Raw genomic sequence first — 18,925 nt, 5'->3', positions numbered from 1 at the left:
AATTGTATAAATGTACAATACATGTACCTCTGAAATGATCTGGAAGACCAAATATGCGTTTTCGGTGGAACATAGCCTTAACATGTATATTACATTACATTATTGCCATTTGGCAGACGCTCTTATCCAGAGCGACGTACAGTTGAGTAGACTGAGCAGGAGACAATCCTCCCCTGGAGCAATGCAGGGTTAAGGGCCTTGCTCAAGGGCCCAACGGCTGTGCGGATCTTATTGTGGCTACACCGGGACTAGAACCACGGACCTTGCCAGTCATTTACCTTAACCACTACACTACAGGCCGCCACATATTCTTTCGGATAAAGAATATTCCGGTGGAGGTGGGGGCCTGCACAGAGGGGATTTCCCTCTGTGAGTTTCCCCCATCATGTGAGTTTAATGATCAATCAAGAGCAGACTATAATTTAGTATTTCACTTCCAGCCGTGGGAGATGTAAGCTATAACCTATCGCGGGTATCAGGGAGCTTATGGCAAAACCCGGAAGACTCTCGGAGCTACCGGCAGACCTGTCTGTGATTAACTTGAGGATTGTTCCAGTAATTTTGGCAACGTTACCGACACAGGATTAAATGATTATGCGGCCTTAGAGATAAACAGCTCAAAGTCTGGTTTAACATGTTCTTGCATACGGTAGCCCATGAACGTTTCAGTTTGTTGAAAAACTATATAAAAACAAAAAAGGAAATAAATTGAGAAATACAAATATAAAACGCACCAAAGCAAACAAAGTAGATGTCCTGAAACGAAACACAAAACACCCCCGGAGGGCAAAATGGGAATGCAGTGCACCCCCCTCAAGTAAGACGTAATACCACTTATTCACACAGGCGGATCCTTCTCAGGCTCTCCAGAAAAGAGAGAAAACCCCGTCTTTTGTGGCTTTGTATGTTCGAACGCACCCCGGGTTCCTCTCCTTTACCAGTGAGAGTTTCCCACAGAAGCTGAAACACTGGACTACAACATAAAAACATTCAGCCAATCAGCTTCTCCCAACGTGCTCTGCACAACATACCCCCGGCTAGAGGCGAGTGTTTCAACAGAGTGCGACCCAATGCAAATAAGATTGGTGGTCATTTACCGTAGAAAAGCTAAATAGCATTCGGCTATATGTAAGCCCTAAAAACTTTGTTACTATACCCGTTGTTACTATACCCGTGTGAAACCAATCCTTTCAAAACATTGTTTTGTATTTCGCTTTTAAACATAGCATCATTTATTGACAATATAGCTCGATTCCTCGCAATTTTGTGGGCTATTTATCGCTATATAAACTACGTATCAACAAGTACGAAGGCACAGCCGATTTGTGCTTAGTATTCTTTGCGTCGGTGTGATGGTTTAACTTAGACTGACAGAGTCAGGAGAAAGGGAGCTACGTCATCAGAATGGGAGCGGGAGCGCAAATGCACGTTTATACAGTTGCCACCAGGTGTCAGAATAAACGCTTAATGCTGTCCACTGGCAAACCCTGTGTGTTAAACCGTTGCGGTTCATCGTCTGGGCCACTAATGAAACGACCAATTCCCAGAAAATACATTTCCCTCACTCGCTGGCAACCGCCACCGCTATAACCTAGAAGTGCGCTTTATTTTCCCCACAGGGCGCATAATCCTCCGCTATTCTCAGAGCGAGCTCACGGGCAACCCTGTAGTCCAGAACATAGTATAGATTACCTATTTTCTTAATAATAGCTAGCAGGTATTAGGAAATGTTTTCTTCTCTTAATTTGGTGTGAAAATACATGCGCCTCTTTCTCGGCTGAACTGCAAGTAGTTTATTCCACTGACATCATCATCACGAGGACAAGAAGCCACGTGGACAACAAGCCGCACCTTCACATATCTTTACGTTGTTATTATTATTATGATTATTATTATTTGTATTATTATTATTTATCCTACTACTACTCACTACTACTACTTATAATAATAACAATTATTAGTAGTAGTATTACTCTATTCTTGGTAGTAACATTAGTAGTAGCCCTGTTGTTGATGTTGTTGTAGTAGTTAATTATTTTATTCTGAATCTTAGCCCATATTAATGTTCTCCTGATGTCACTACTTGATGGAGGTCCCCTTAGATTACAAATTGATGCCGAAGTAACAACTATGCTCAACACAAATGTTGTTTAACATATGTATATGCTCATAAATATGTTTTTACTTCGATTCAGCCCTTCATCTTGTGCGTCAAGACGCACGTCACGCGCAGAGAGTGGGGTGTAGTAGAGAGCCCGCGAATACCCTCGCGCTCCGGGTTCCTAAACATGATGAGAAATGACTGAGTGACAGGCGCTTCAGCAGCAGGTATTACTGAGCTAATTCCCAGCATCGTTTCAATGACCCAAGTCCTTCATTGGAATATAGTGAAATCCATAACAGTAATTCCACATGCAACTGCTGAATGACTACATGAATAAGACATATAGTTTAATAATTGAAGCATGTAACTGACAGCTTAAGAGACTCTCAGTGACGATGATCAAACCCATCTTAAAATAATAAATGATAAGGTTTTCGCACAGAATCAAAACATTTTAATTGATATCAATTAACAACGTGTCAGTCAGTTTTCCTTTTAGCAAAATCAAAAGTGGTATGATCACCATTTTCTGGTCTAAGCCTTTTAGATTTTGTGTGTGACAAGCGCGCACCTTGGACGGAAGATGGAGTATAGGCTATGATAATACCGTTAAATAAATAATTGCAGGTCTACTTGTGAATACCCCAAGTAACCGTTGCCTAATTTCAATTAAAACGGTTGTGGTTGGACATGTTGTAGTAGATTGTGACTAGCGTTGGGCTATTGCTGATAACGCGCGCGCCGTCTCTGCCTGTTTTTTTTTTTTTTTTTTTTCTTCTTGTACTCCAGCTTGCAGCAGAGCACGAGCCACAACGGTGTTTTTCTCCGTTTGCAGCCAGCTCGAGCTCCTCGGGGAGAGAAGACACCGACAGAAAGAGAGAGAAACAGGGGCGAGCGAGAGAAAGAGGGGGAAGGAAGGAACCCTTGGCACACACTTTACAGTCTCCAAATGTAATATTGTATGCTTGGCTTTGTGCGGAGACGGTGGAGAAGACAATTCCATTACAGTCTCACCTCCTACACAAGGGCTTATCGCATGCCTGTTCGTCTGCATTTCTGAGAGAACTATACCGCCGGTATTTCCGAAGGGAAAGGGTTTAAGCAGTCCTGGATTGGGCATCGAGGGAGCCGCGATGATCTCCTTGTGGAGGGGGCAAGGAATGGCGCGGTGGGCATTATGTTGGCTTCTGCTCACGCTTTGGCGGTTTACCGCCGCGTGTCCTGAGTCTTGCACTTGCACCAACTCAAGGATCTCGTGCATCGATGAAGACCGAGGAATTGTGTCTTTCCCACTTCTACCGTCCGAATATAAGATGGAAGATATTGCTGAAATGTAAGTATTGTGATACAAGAAAATTGATATGATACAAGACTCATAATAAATTGCTCAGTGTAATGAAGAAGTATAATTTATGCGTCTATTCCCGATGTGGCATCAGCGTTTAAGGACCTGTCTAAATCATATGCTGTGTTCACACAGACCCAAATCAAGGCATCGCTCTCGGTCGTTCAGTTTGCTTATCAATAATTATTCAGCGGGGTTATCCAAAATAATGTATTTACATTAGCAGTACTCGCCATTATCGATAATAATCAATCATCTTGGACATCATTCAACAGTGTTCTCAATAATCATTCAGCATAGCTACGTATAAATAGACTAACAATCGAATAAAACGAGTAATCGTTCATTATGATTGCCAATAATTGTTCAATAGGATTATCAACAGCCCTGTAACGCGATCATTAAGTAACATTAAGTAGTGTTATCAATACCAATGGCGAGAGGTAGTGGTATAAATTAATGATAATTTCTGAAGATAACATAGGCTAATCCCATAAACGCATTGGTTAATGCTGTATATTCTGTACAGAATAACTGAATTTATATTTATGCTAATGTAATATATTTAAACACGTTGTGCAACGACGTTGTGTTTTTTAAAACGGGTTGTGTAGGTGCATACGGGCACCTTACCGCGCGGCAGGAGGGAGTACATATAATGACATGGCATGGATGCTGTCGGAGAATTACGATTGTACGCAACAACCACCGGTTAAATAACGCACCAGTGCCGCTCATCACGTCCCTGCGTTTGACCGCTTTCGGAGCCCTGTATGGATTGCCCGTTTGTGTTCTAAAATAGACGCAGTAAGATGGAATGTTTCTCACGAGGGGAGGGTGAGACACGATGAAATATTTTTTACACCGCAGACCCCGAGTGTGTGTGGGGGGTGCTGCCGTCTGCTCGGCAACAAAATTAGAATTCGGGTTGTTTTGGTTATTGACCTCCCCAACACACAACACACACGCGCGTACACACATCGTTAAACTTAGGTACGCCATAACACAGGATTAGTCTGTCTGATGTAGTTACATTAATGTGAAAAATGTGACCTCTCCATTTTAGGAATCGTTTATATTTCTAAACTCTATAGTCCATTATCTACACGTAAACATGTTAGCATCCATTTATATTAAGTATTGTGGTTCATGGTAATCGCGAGTTTTAATAATCGGTTTGATATTTTACCAAAATGTTGACGTTTGAACATGTACAAGCAGACCATGCAGCGATGCCACTGATGTAGACCCACGTCATCTCGTACACTCTTCATAATGTGGGTGCACCAAAAACGGGAAACAAAAATGGATTTTGTGTTTTATCGGAAATATTTTAAATTAATGACGAGGTAAAACGCAATCGTTCCTGCCCATGAGAAGCGTTACTGTGGGGACAGGTCAGGCGCTCGGATGGTGAGAACACACACTGCGCGCGCACCTGTCTCGGTACAGCGCGAGTGATTTTCATTCCAAACGGCTTGGATTAAAATTCCAACTGCTCCTTACCGGACACCCAGTGTGAGGTGAGGATAGGGGTTCAATCAAATTGATTGTAATCGCGCAGGATTCATTTGTGTAATATACATATTATATATTATCTTGGTCCTCTGTGAACTAAAATATGCATGCATGCACTATGAACTAAAATGCATTTGACCGAATAAAACGCATTGCATTGGCATTGCATTTTAATGACACAATCACTTGTGTATGGGAATTTTAAAAAATACAACCTAATAGAAACGTATAAATGAACAATTTAAGTCTTCAGCTGTGAAAATAATTACATATATGACAATTAATGTATAATAATACTATAATGATGGCAATGATAATTAGGTTATGTATTTTTTGACAGATACATTGAAAATCAGGATAGATTATTTTCCATCAACGATGAGGACCTGAAATTCTATAGGAACCTCAGAAATTTGTAAGTATCCTTACATTTCTTCCAGAATAGTTTTGAATATCGGTGGTAGATGGCAAGAACACATTTAAAAAAATGAAATGTTATGGTTTTGCCCTCATTCACAGAACTGTGACCAATACTGGACTGACCAACATATCCCAGCAGGCATTCCTGAACAATGGAAAGCTACAGTACCTGTAAGTGCTGTTTCTACCACAGAACGTGTTTATTTCATTGGTCTGAGAAAGACGGTAGGCCAGAAGGGTCGGATCACAATCTGAGCCAAAGTGCAGCACTTTATCAAGATAAAAATGTACCTATTTGTGTTTATTTAATGTTAATGCTTAATCGTTCGAGAAGACCCGGGCACTTATAATCCTTGATTGAATCCAAAAACGTTTTAACTATCATTTTAAATGTACGAAACTAAAGGTTTATCCAAAAGTTTTTGTACTGAACAAAAATATGAAAGGAGGAAAATGTTTAAATTAGTTTGGCAGACAACAAGCACTGAATACATGAAGCAGCTCAATCAACCAATCGGTAACATTTTATTTTACAGATTTCCATTTGCAGAGATATATTATTAGATTTATGCTAACATGGGCATAATATCGTATATACCTTCAGGACCACTTTATTAGGTACACCTATCTATTACCAAGTATCACAAGACGGGCAGGCTGTGGTCATAGCGGGATGCCCATGGTCAGGAGCAACGCTGTGGTATGCCATGTGGTATTCTGTGGCATTCAGATGTAGGCATTCGGCCTAATGTGTGCAAAGAATACATTACCCACATTACACCACCACCACCAGCCTGCACCACTGAGGCAAGGCAGGGAGAATTTCTTCCATTTACATAAAATTTTGGCCCTACATCTGCATGTTGAACTAGCAATCGAGAGTCATCAGACCAGGTAACATTTTCCCAATCTTCTGTTGTCAAGTCGTCACATGCCCACTGTAATCTCTTCTTTCTGCCAGGAGTGGGACCTGCATGGTCCTCTGCCTCTGTCACCCATCCCAGTCCAGTTTTGTCATGTCGTGTGTTCAGAGATGACCTTCTGCACCCCACAGTATGACATTAATTATGGGTATAATTCTGATTTGCGTCTGATACAAGTGTTTTTATACCGCAGGAATTTGAGGGACAACAACTTGTTTTCTTTGTCCTGGAAGAGTTTACGGAATTTAAACATTTCCTTTCCGTAAGTCTGTCTCCTCTTTTCTGTATTAGAATGCACTGCTTGCATGAGAAATGAAGCCTGAGTCATACAGTAGAGGGCTGACATGCCAAATACCCATGAACTATGAAGCAAGTGATCAGTGTTACATGTGTGTGTTGGTGTGTGTTAGAGTTGGTGTATATGTGTGTGTGAGAGAGAGAGAGAGAGAGAGAGAGAGGAATTTAAGAGTTTTATTGCATATTGTGTTATACGCAGCCAAACAGCGAGCTAGTGAATAATGAACAATTTTGACCGCTTGGAGGATACTGTAGGGCGGTGCTGTTGCCACTCCCAAGAAAGCAAGGAAGGTCAGAGTACCACCAACTAGAAAAACTGAAGCAATTGTCGTATTCAGGGGGAAGGCAAGATGCCAGCGATTAGCTATACAGTGTACACACTGTGAGGGACTATGGCCGGTCATGTCACGCTGACCCACTGACTGACACTGATTTGGCTATTAGTCATAGCAAGTTTTATGGAAACCCCAATAAGGTTGTTCGGCCAAAGTTGAATTCCCGTCAAAGGTGAAGCAGCGAGGACGTACAGAAGATTCCATGTGTATTCACTCTTGATAGAAAATCACCCCAGGAAGGTGAGAAATACAAAGAAACCTTTCTCAAGGTTCTTGGTAAAATAGATTTTTTTATCCAGAGATTAAAATATATATATACACATCTCTTGCTGAAAACGCCCTATTTCATTTCCCCTTTAACTGCCCGAGACCCTGAAGAAGTTAAGTATTAAAAAATATTTATTGACATAATACAAGTGTCTTGGATGACTAAAACGTGTTGCAGTATACATTTAATTTAATTTTAAAATATATTTGATTTAATTTGATTTCATTTTAATTGAATTGTCCCTTACGTTACGAGAGATACGCTATAGAGCTCAGGGGAGCCAGAATTGAATGTCCTCGTTTGAGGACGCAGGGTCTCAGGAGGTTAATAGGAGCCTGAAGAATAAAGGTGTTTGAAAAGAAAGTCAGTTTTAGAATTTTACCAATAAAATCTAAAAGGAAATACACACCAATAGATTTTATTTGAACTATTTTTTCAAAACACAAAAAGTATATAGCATTTTGCAGTTAAACTCTTCAATTGTTTGTGTGTGCTAGTGTGAATGTGTTAGTGTGTCAATGAGTGTGTTAGTTTGGGTGGGTTAGTATTTGTGAGTGTGTTAGCATTAGTGCATTAGTGTGTGTGAGTGTCTTAGTGTTGGTGCATTAGTGTGTTTTAGTGACTATGTTAGCATTAGTGTGCATTACTATGTGAGTATTTATGTGTGTTAGCTTTGTGAATGTTAGTGTGTTAGTGTTTGTGCATTGTGTGTTGGTGTGTGTGAGTCTTATTGCATTAGTGTGTGAGTGTGTGTAACCCATGTGTTTGTGTTGCAGGCTGTGTGTGTAAGTGTGTTAGTGTGTGTGAGAGTTTGTAAACCCTGTTTTTGAGCTGCAGGCTGTGTGTGTGTTAGTGTGTGTGAGAGTGTGTAACTCCTCTCTTGGTTTGGGTTGTGCTGCAGGCTGTGTGTGTGTGTGTTAGTGTGTGTGATAGTGTGTAACCCCTCTCTTGGTTTGGGTTGTGCTGCAGGCTGTGTGTGTGTGTTAGTGTGTGTGAGAGTGTGTAACTCCTCTCTTGGTTAGGGTTGTGCTGCAGGCTGTGTGTGTACGTGTGTTAGTGTGTGTGAGAGTGTGTAACTCCTCTCTTGGTTCGGGTTGTGCTGCAGGCTGTGTGTGTACGTGTGTTAGTGTGTGTGAGAGTGTGTAACTCCTCTCTTGGTTTGGGTTGTGCTGCAGGCTGTGTGTGTACGTGTGTTAGTGTGTGTGAGAGTGTGTAACTCCTCTCTTGGTTTGGGTTGTGCTGCAGGCTGTGTGTGTATGTGTGTTAGTATGTGTGAGAGTGTGTAACTCCTCTCTCGGTTTGGGTTGTGCTGCAGGCTGTGTGTGCATGTGTTATTGTGTGTGAGAGTGTGTAACTCCTCTTTCGGTTTGGGTTGTGCTGCAGGCTGTGTGTGTGCGTGTGTTATTGTGTGTGAGAGTGTGTAACTCCTCTCTTGGTTTGGGTTGTGCTGCAGGCTGTGTGTGTGCATGTGTTATTGTGTGTGAGAGTGTGTAACTCCTCTTTCGGTTTGGGTTGTGCTGCAGGCTGTGTGTATGTGTGTTAGTGTGTGTGAGAGTGTGTAACTCCTCTCTTGGTTTGGGTTGTGCTGCAGGCTGTGTGTGTGCATGTGTTATTGTGTGTGAGAGTGTGTAACTCCTCTTTCGGTTTGGGTTGTGCTGCAGGCTGTGTGTGTATGTGTGTTAGTATGTGTGAGAGTGTGTAACTCCTCTCTCGGTTTGGGTTGTGCTGCAGGCTGTGTGTGTGCGTGTGTTATTGTGTGTGAGAGTGTGTAACTCCTCTTTCGGTTTGGGTTGTGCTGCAGGCTGTGTGTGTATGTGTGTTAGTGTGTGTGAGAGTGTGTAACTCCTCTCTTGGTTTGGGTTGTGCTGCAGGCTGTGTGTGTGCATGTGTTATTGTGTGTGAGAGTGTGTAACTCCTCTTTCGGTTTGGGTTGTGCTGCAGGCTGTGTGTATGTGTGTTAGTGTGTGTGAGAGTGTGTAACTCCTCTCTTGGTTTGGGTTGTGCTGCAGGCTGTGTGTATGTGTGTTAGTGTGTGTGAGTGTGTAACTCTTCTCTTGGTTTGGGTTGTGCTGCAGGCTGTGTGTATGTGTGTTAGTGTGTGTGAGAGTGTGTAACTCTTCTCTTGGTTTGGGTTGTGCTGCAGGCTGTGTGTATGTGTGTTAGTGTGTGTGAGAGTGTGTAACTCCTCTTACGGTTTGGGTTGTGCTGCAGGCTGCTGTCGGGTAATCCGCTACGCTGTGGCTGTGAGAATGTGTGGCTCAGACAGTGGCTGGGGGAGGAGTCTGAACGGCAGGACCTGTATTGTCAGGAGGCTGATGGCAGGACGTGGCCCCTTTCCAAACTCTCTCTCCCCAACTGCGGTAACTGCCTCTTCCTGCTCTCCTCTGACCCTCAAACTCCTCCGCTTCCCCCTTCTCTCTGATCCTCTCATTACATTACAGTCACTTGGCAGACGCTCTTATCCAGAGCGACGTATAGAAGTGGAGAACACCAGTGTAAGTCTCAGGAATACACAAATACAATACCACCAAGTAGGCACAGAGGCCCTTAATAATCAATAAGTGTAATGTTCACCTAACAAACAACAATTTGTATTGAAACTAAAGAAAGCACCGCTATTCAGATAAACTCTCTTTACATATTGTTAGAACTACAACACTATTCAAAAGAAAGAAAGCTTATCTAGAGGGGGTCCGGGGAGCCATCTGAAGAGGTGAGTATTCAGTCAGCATCAAAATTTGGGCAGGTACACTGCTCTTCTGACTGCAGTGAGAAGCCTCATACCACCACCAGGCAGGGGCCGTGACGTAGACGTGCAGGTACGCAGGGGAGTAGCCAGCAGAGCAGGGGATCTGGCAGGTGTGTAGTGTCGTGGAAATATCCTCTTATTCCGATTTCAGCAGAGGGTGAAGAACTCGGTACTACACAACAAGTGTATCTTAAGGCTTTATTCGTACTTGCAAGCTATGTGCTTACCGACACTTTCCCCAAAATGCAAGAGGGGCAGTCCCTTTTTATACCTGTTGCTTCGCCGAACACAACAATGTTAGGATTTCTAAAGAGGTTTACTACCAAAGGGTATTTGTGTCATATTGATTGCTCATCAGGGGGCTGGGTTGGTGTGGACACATTAAATAAACAGAAGCCAGGCCTTGATGTCATACCTTATCTTTTCTGCTTTGTAAGATGTATCTTTTCTCGTAAATATGTTATTCCCCCACTTGAATATCTCGCTTCCTCAGTCAACATTACCTTTTTCTCAATGTATTTTGAAGCCCAAAACCCAGCCTCCCCTTATCAACTTGGCACAAGCTGTAGTCTGAATGTTTCAGCACACTCTCGTAATGTGTTAAAACACAGTTTATACATACTTATACTTTGTAGGATTTATAAAGCCTACAAACATCAGTATTTAGACAATTTCTCCCTGCAGTAGGATGTGCAGATTTTTCCTTTAGCTGCCTTATGGGCTAGCACCAATGTTTTGAATTTGATGTGAAAAGTAGAGTGTGACATGGCTGAATCTAGAGAGTGACATAGCTGATTCTAGAGAGTGACATAGATGAGTCCAGAGAGTGACATGGCTGAATCTAGGGAGTGACATGGATGAGTCTAGAGCATGACGCGGCTGATTCTAGAGTGACATGGCTGATTCTAGAGAGTGACATGGCTGATTCTAGAGAGTGACATGGCTGAATCTAGAGTGACATGGCTGAATCTAGAGTGACATGGCTGATTCTAGAGAGTGACATGGCTGATTCTAGAGAGTGACATGGCTGATTCTAGAGAGTGACATGGCTGAAACTAGAGAGTGAAATGGCTGAAACTAGAGAGTGACATGGATGAGTCTAGAGAGTGACATGGATGAGTCCAGAGAGTGACATGGCTGATTCTAGAGAGTGACATGGCTGAAACTAGAGAGTGACATAGCTGAGTCTAGAGAGGCTGAAAATCAGACAAGCGGGCAGTGCTCTAGAATAGCTGCAGAGGTCAGCTTGCAGCACACCAGTCCTTGTGTGTTCAAACTCTGACTCACTCTGTTGGACTACACAGGAACAGGGACATTGCTATGATCAAATTTACTGACAGTGAGGCTGCAGCTCTGCGGGATGTTAAACTCGCCACAGATGCTTTATTGCTACAACAAGTGCAGTACCGTTTGGAACCTCATCGAGAGCAGACCATGGGCTTCAGGGTCAGGGTCGACCTTCTGCTCTCCTCTTAGCTGTAGCTTGTGATGCCTTGCTGAAAAGCAAACGCATATCATCTAGTTTGGTATGAGATTTCCTTTGTTGCCCGTCATGCGGCTCTTACAGATGACACTCAAACCATGCTATTCAGCAATATCATATTATCAGCTGAAAATTAAATAGTCATTACCACTAACGCACTGCAGCGTTTTAATATGCATTTGAAGCTACTCCCACAGATAGACATTTCTTACACACGAGCCCATAAGCTGTCTTCATTTGCAGGTCTATTCTTCTTTCTCGCCATTTACTGTACGTCTTAAATTGTATTATTACAACTGTCCAGAAATTCTATATTTATGTGTGATTAGAAATTATATTATTAGTCACTCATAAAAAGAAGGAATTATTCTGCTAACCTGTAATTGTGCAGAACCTTATTTTGAACCAACCATCCAAAGTTAAATATTCATATGACATGTGCAATGGACACACAGGTGCACACAACAGTAATTGTGTGAGGTTTAGATACAATATTGACATTACAAGACCAATAATAGCAGACGATTAATCAAAGGATTTAGAAAAAAAACAGGCAGAACATCAATAACTCTCTTCCCCTATACTGTTCCCTGTCATTATCCAGAACGTAAACCTCATTAAAATTGATGTTGTTTCTGTAACATAATGTAGTATAATATAATAATAATATTATAATTGTCCCTAGACAATTATGACTGCTTTATGGTATGACTGCTGCTATCAGACAACGAGGGAGGTCAGAGGATGAGATTTTGACTCTTCCCAAAACCTGTCTTTTGTTTGATGGTATGGAAAAAACTAAAATGACCCATAAACGATAGTAAACAATTAATTTGCTTTGGAATTCATATGCTAAATACTGGCTTTCATGGTGAATTTATTATTTCTCATAATTTGCATAGGCAAAGGAAATTGTTTTTTTGAAGTACCTGTAAAGGTACTATGTTGTATGGTGTTATGGATTAAGCATTGGTAACAGCAGAAAAATAAATTGAATTGCAATATCAAATTCTAAACGTTTCCATCTATTCTAATTTAGTCTAATTTATTACCAGAGCTATTGGGTCCAGATCATTTATGACATCAAGAGGGACCTGACCTAACAGCCAATAAATCGTTTACTTTCATTGCATATCTCCTCCCATAGTTTCATGAGATTTGTATACGGTTTTTTAGAGAGATTTCTAGCTAAAGCTATGTGGCGGCATGGTGGTGCAGTGGATAACACTGTCGCCTCACAACAAAAACATCCTGTGCTTTTTGCATTTTGCTATTTTTCAGATCTTAATCCCTCAACCGACCTTATCCCGCTCCCAGTATCCCTCCTTCTCCAACACAATTTACTTGTGGGTGGTACATTTTGGGAGGAGTTGAGGAGGGAGGTGGGGGTGGCGAGGCGGTCCAAACCACGCCCATACAATCATGACATCGTTGTCAGTACAGATTTTATGTCTGACTTGAAATGTGTCTTATTATCGTTATTGACATTACTTTGAATAGATCTTTGGTAGATGTGTTGTGGATACATCCCTCTGTGATAATTTATGGTTATTCCAACTATTTCCAGCCCCTTGACAGTCACTTTAAACAAGAGGAATGTATGGCTTTCTTACCCGATTCAGTTATTAATGCCTTTCCTTGGCGAAAAGGAGATGTGTTAGCTTTGGTTTAAGGGTTTGGTTAAGGGTTTGAAGATTCATGGCACCCCTCTGCCAAATGCCCATGGAGTTTGTAACTGATAGAGCGGTGAAGATTCTGAGTCAAGTTGAGTGAAGAGTTGATGATATTTAATGCAAAATAAAAGCCACGTTTCAGGACAGGGTCCGCAAGAGAATGTCCACTTTCCTTCCCAGAGTTCGGTGTTTTCTGGATACCAAGAAACAGTACTGAGCTGAGTGCACAAACAGGCACACATTTGACACACATTTTATTTCCTCTTTTCTTCCCTTGTGGATATTAAATGTACTGCAATATCATATTTCCAAGCACATCCACAGATAGACAATACATTCCAGTAAAATGTATGTAATTGCTGTAAAGGGTGTTAAGGCAGTAAATGTTTGGTATGTGCGTGTTAAGGCAGTAAATGTTTGGTATGTGGGTGTTAAGGCAGTACATGTTTGGTATGTGGGTGTTAAGGCAGCAAATGTTTGGCATGTGGGGTGTTCAGGTCTGGCTTGTGTTTGTGTGTCCGCGCAGTGCTTCCCTCAGTGACGGTCAGTCCCTCCAGAATAACGGTGAAGGAGGGGGGCAGTGCAGTGCTGCGGTGTCACACGTCAGGCGTGCCCCGCCCCCATCTCTTCTGGAACACCAGCCACCTCGTTTCCACCTATGAGGTAATGCTCCACCAACACTACGCCATAACGCAACTCCACCAACACTACGCCATAACACAACTCCACCAACTCTACGTCATAACACAACTCCACCAACACTACGCCATAACGCAACTCCACCAACACTACGTCATAACACAACTCCACCAACACTACGCCATAACACAACTCCACCAACACTACGTCATAACACAACTCCACCAACACTACGTCATAACACAACTCCACCAACACTACGCCATAACACAACTCCACCAACAATATCTCATAACGCAACTCCACCAACACTATCTCATAACGCAACTCCACCAACACAACTGCTGACACTTTATTTTACATAGTATTAAGTACTATGAATCAAAGTAAGTACCATATCTGACTACTATGTAAATGCATTTTGCAGTACTTATTATGTAACTTCATAGTACTGAGTTACATAATAAGTACCCAGTAAATGCTAGGTTATTAACAGGCTGTAAAATAATGCATTACCACACTACTCCATAAAGCAACTCGTAAAACACTATGGAGTGGTAAATGCGACATTAAATGGTTTTCTGTGCTTTTTTTCCTCAAATTGAAGTAAAACGTACATTTTTCCAACATATATGATCTTTGAAATAACAGGTGTAAATGTTAAATGTGCTATCCCAAAATTATATATATATGAACTAAATGTTTAATTATTTAGTTTTTTTATTATATTATATTAATGTCTTACCATTTAGCTAAATGTATAAAGCATTTAGATCGTAAATGTAAATTTACATTGTTTAGATTCAATGTGAGAAAAATGGCATATTTTGCTTAAATGTAGGACAAAAATGCATGCAAAAATGATAGCTCTTAATGTCGCATTTGTTACCCCATAAAACACTTCTCCCTAAGGCGACTAGTCTATAATAACTAACACTGCTCTGTAATCTCTGTGTTTTTGGGTGATGGCAGGGTTTGTGACAGGTGGGCTTTGTGTGTATTCCGTAGGTCAGTGAGTCAGACCTGGTGGCAGAGTTGCGTCTGAGTAACCTCTCCTCTGGGGACAGCGGCCACAGTGTCACCTGCACCTCGGAGAACGTGGTCGGAGAAAATACCTCGTCTGTGGTCCTGGACATTCTGTGTAAGCTCCCAGCATCCCACTGCCTTTACCGCTCTGAACCAAAACTTCTCCTCCTCACTGAACCTGTGCCTCCTCCTCTTCCTCACTGAACCTGTGCCTCCTCCTCCTTACTGAACCTGTGCCTCCTTCTCCTCCTCACTGAACCTGTGCCTCCTCCTCTTCCTCACTGAACCTGTGCCTTCTCCTCCTCCTCACTGAACCTGTGCCTCCTCCTCCTCCTCACTGAACCTGTGCCCCCTCTTCCTCACTGAACCTGTGCCTCCTCCTCCTCACTGAACCTCTGCCTCCTCCTCCTCACTGAACCTGTGCCTCCTCCTCCTCACTGAACCTGTGCCTCCTCCTCCTCCTCACTGAACCTGTGCCCCCTCTTCCTCACTGAACCTGTGCCTCCTCCTCCTCACTGAACCTCTGCCTCCTCCTCCTCACTGAACCTGTGCCTCCTCCTCTTCCTCACTGAACCTGTGCCTCCTCCTCCTTACTGAACCTGTGCCTCCTTCTCCTCCTCACTGAACCTGTGCCTCCTCCTCTTCCTCACTGAACCTGTGCCTTCTCCTCCTCCTCACTGAACCTGTGCCTCCTCCTCCTCCTCACTGAACCTGTGCCCCCTCTTCCTCACTGAACCTGTGCCTCCTCCTCCTCACTGAACCTCTGCCTCCTCCTCCTCACTGAACCTGTGCCTCCTTCTCCTCCTTACTGAACCTGTGCCTCCTTGTCCTCCTCACTGTAGTTCCTCCGGAGATCACTAAGCTGATGGACGCCATATCGGACCACCACTGGTGCATCCCCTTCAGCGTGGCGGGGAACCCCAAGCCGGAGCTGCAGTGGCTGTTCAACGGCGATCCCGTCTCAGAGGGCGACTACATCAGCACCCAAATCCACGACATGACGGAGAACGAGTACCACGGCTGCCTGCAGCTGGACAACCCCACGCACGTCAACAACGGCCTCTACATCCTGCAGGCCCGCAACCAGTTCGGAAGGGACGAGAAGTCCATCTTCTCCCACTTCATGAAGGAACCCTGGGAAAGTGAGTCTCATGGGAACAAACGGGGAGAGCTGCGTCGGAAGCAGACTCATCAGGAGGAGAGAGTGTACTATTCAGGGAGAGGAAGTAGGCTGCTCAGAGAGGAAGAGGCTCATTCCAGTTGCTTATTTTATCCTTCCTTGTCTCCTCGTTCCTTGCCCGACCCGGAAGTAGGTCCATCGTCTTTCAGGACATTCCAAATAGTAAAATTCTGGAGCCAGGATCTAGGAGGCTCACAAAAGATTATCGAGCGAGGAAACACAAGCACATCCTTTGCGTGATGTACAAATGACCTGTGGATCCACCTCTCCACATCTGCCACCTCTGTAATTGATGTGGCTTCACACTGATGTTTGACGGAGCAAGAACATTCCATTAGCAGAATTATTTTCCTACATTCCTCCATCCATTCCTCGCATCCTTTCTTCCTTTCTTCCTTTCTGATTTCCAGCAAAGAGGAAAAATAACAGATTGAAAAGAGCCAGTAGACTGTTCAGAGAGAGAAATAGATTGCTCTGGGAGAGGAAGTAGACTGTTCAGAGAGAGGAAGTAGATTGCTCTGGGATAGGAAGTAGATTTCTCTGGAAGAGGAAGTAGACTGTTTTGGAAGAGGAAGTAGACTGTTCAGAGAGAGGAAGTAGACTGCTCAGAGAGAGGAAGTAGATTTATCTGGAAGAGGAAGTAGACTGTTTTAGAAGAGGAAGTAGACTGTTCAGAGAGATGAAGTAGACTGCTCAGAGACAGGAAGTAGACTGCTCAGAGAAAGGAATTAGATTGCTGTGGAAGAGGAAGTAGACTGTTTTGGAAGAAGAAGCTGACTACTCTGGGAGAGAAAGTAGACTGCTCAGGGAGAAGAAGTAGACTCTTAGTGACAAAACAAATTTGGTGCATTTAAAAAAGCCTTTGTTTCTGTTTCTGTTGCAGATGGAACAGGGCCAGATGCAGCCTATTATGGTGAGCATTAGAAACTTGACATTTTTACAATATACATTTTATTAATGAGTCAGTATATGATATACTTAGTTAAATGCACACTACATGATGGCATGCATCAGTTAATGTGATATAGCAGGTTTAATTTGTTGTTTGCAAGGCTTTCTGTGTTAAGGGGATTTAATATCACACTTATTCCTTGTTTATATTGATACTTATCTCCTGTATTTTCTCTTTTCCCATTGGCGGCCTAGACCAACCCACAGGTATGAGTTTGTGTGTTTTTAGTGACATTTTTCTACAGTCACACACCCTATGACAAGTGGAAGCATCAATCACTTTGTAAAGTAATAATATCACAGTAAACTAAATTCAGTCAGAATTGCTCAGGCAAATAAAAAGGTGCACTGATGTAAAATCCAGCTATGACCAGCTCAAAATACCAGCTACCAGCTGTTTCAAAACATAGCTTGCGCTGTTTTTTATTCAGCAGGGTAGCTAACGTAGACGCACAGTAACAGTGTTGCTAGTTATTTGGATTTTATTTTGAATGGTTTTCTCCTAAACAGAGGATCCGCCTGTGGGCCAAGAGGACAAGGCGGCGGTGAGTACCTGCTTCCTGCTACAGTAACCCCATCCGGAGGTTTGAGGTGACCCCGGGTCAGTCCAAAGTACAGTGACGCGGGCCTGCAGGGGCAGAAGAATCACAAAGCATTTATAGAAGCGGTGATTGGCTATTACACTGTCGCTCCTCATGACATCAATCGGCTCACAGAACTATCATTAGCTGTTACTGTACGACGCTAATGAACACACATGGTTGTGATTTGCCGGTTGCCATTTTCTGCGGTCTGCCGCCAGTGAACAAAAAGAGCTGTGATTGGTTGTGGCAGTATCAGTCGATCAGGCGCTTCCTGTTTTTGTAGGTGTACGTCGTTGTCGGAATCGCCGCCGTCGCCTTCACTGGATTTGTCCTGATGTTGATCATCCTAAAGTTCGGAAGGAACTCAAAGTTTGGAATCAAAGGTAAGAACCTTTAAAGAATCTTTAATGTTACCACATGCAGGCAGGTCTCTTATGAGAGCTCATCATTCATTTCAGGACAAAGTAGTTTACTAATAATTTTCCTGCATTTGGAGAGGAATTTCCACCTAAAGAAATGCACTTAAGCTGCGTTAAGCTCACTTCTTTTTGTTTTTAACATTGCAATTGTAATGTGAAGCTAGTCACACCACGCTGTGTGCTTCTCTTGGCTAGTTTTCATGTTGTCTAATACAGTATGCCCTAACATATGTCATTAACCCATTAGTAAGCCTGCTATATCCTTTCTGAAACCTGACTATACCCTGGCCTAGGAAATCATCAATTTCCACATTTGGGGGGTGGGGGGGGGGTGGGGTACCGTGCTCTGTTATGAGAATAGATTGAATTGATACAGTGCACTTCACAAGTCTGTAAGCACTTACCAGTGAAGGGGCCAGGGCAAGGGGGTCATGCTGGTTTAAGGTTTAAGGCCTGGTTATGCTGCCCCCTGTGATTACAGTGTGCTGTACCCGCCGGATAGAAGTGTACTGGCAGTCGGAGGCAGGCTGTGCTGTTAGAAGTAGTCGTTGGCGGTGCCGGGGAGACTGTGGCAGGTGGTGGTGGTTTTTGGCAGTTGGTGGCAGTTGGTGGCACGGGGCGACGCTCCCGTGCGACTGAGAGCGCTGAAAGCTCGGGGCCGATTAGATGGCTGAGGGGTCTCCGGTTCGGCCCCATTGATTGGCGCTCGCTGGTCGCTGGCGTAAAGGGGCGGATGTGGGGAAAGAGGCTCTCTATCTGATCGGGGCACTGTAGCGCCGGCCCATAATCCCTCTGGGGCCCGAGTGTTTATGCTGGGGGGGAGGGGGAGCCAGAGTCACATTTCGGCATCAAGCGCCACATCGCTCTATGTACAGAGAGGAAGTGAAACCTGAAGACTTCCTGTCGCACATCAGGTGTGAGTCTGTGTGTGTGTGTGTGTGTGTGTGTGTGTGTGTGTGTGAGGGATTCTGAGGGGGTATGCATATATTTTGTGAGGGTTGGTGAAGGGGG

At 43.3% G+C, this 18,925-nt stretch overlaps 1 protein-coding gene across 1 annotated transcript in view; it reads left to right on the top strand.

The window, feature by feature from the left end:
* The first annotated feature begins 2,905 nt into the window (after nucleotides 1-2,905).
* Nucleotides 2,906-18,925, top strand: part of ntrk2a (neurotrophic tyrosine kinase, receptor, type 2a) — a 46,362-nt gene continuing 30,342 nt past the window's right edge. Inside the window, exons 1-12 of the mRNA XM_061260983.1 lie at nucleotides 2,906-3,437; nucleotides 5,308-5,382; nucleotides 5,487-5,558; nucleotides 6,504-6,572; nucleotides 9,422-9,570; nucleotides 13,642-13,778; nucleotides 14,763-14,895; nucleotides 15,623-15,922; nucleotides 16,844-16,874; nucleotides 17,099-17,118; nucleotides 17,422-17,456; nucleotides 17,779-17,878. Coding sequence (XP_061116967.1) covers nucleotides 3,238-3,437; nucleotides 5,308-5,382; nucleotides 5,487-5,558; nucleotides 6,504-6,572; nucleotides 9,422-9,570; nucleotides 13,642-13,778; nucleotides 14,763-14,895; nucleotides 15,623-15,922; nucleotides 16,844-16,874; nucleotides 17,099-17,118; nucleotides 17,422-17,456; nucleotides 17,779-17,878 — 1,321 coding nt within the window. The 5' untranslated portion in view covers nucleotides 2,906-3,237. The remainder of the gene's footprint in view (nucleotides 3,438-5,307; nucleotides 5,383-5,486; nucleotides 5,559-6,503; nucleotides 6,573-9,421; nucleotides 9,571-13,641; nucleotides 13,779-14,762; nucleotides 14,896-15,622; nucleotides 15,923-16,843; nucleotides 16,875-17,098; nucleotides 17,119-17,421; nucleotides 17,457-17,778; nucleotides 17,879-18,925) is intronic.

This window comes from Conger conger, chromosome 11 (assembly GCF_963514075.1).
Source record: "Conger conger chromosome 11, fConCon1.1, whole genome shotgun sequence".
Taxonomy (NCBI): Eukaryota; Metazoa; Chordata; class Actinopteri; order Anguilliformes; family Congridae; genus Conger; species Conger conger.
Note: the sequence above shows the minus strand (reverse complement) of the source record. Positions and strands in the feature narration are given on the sequence as shown.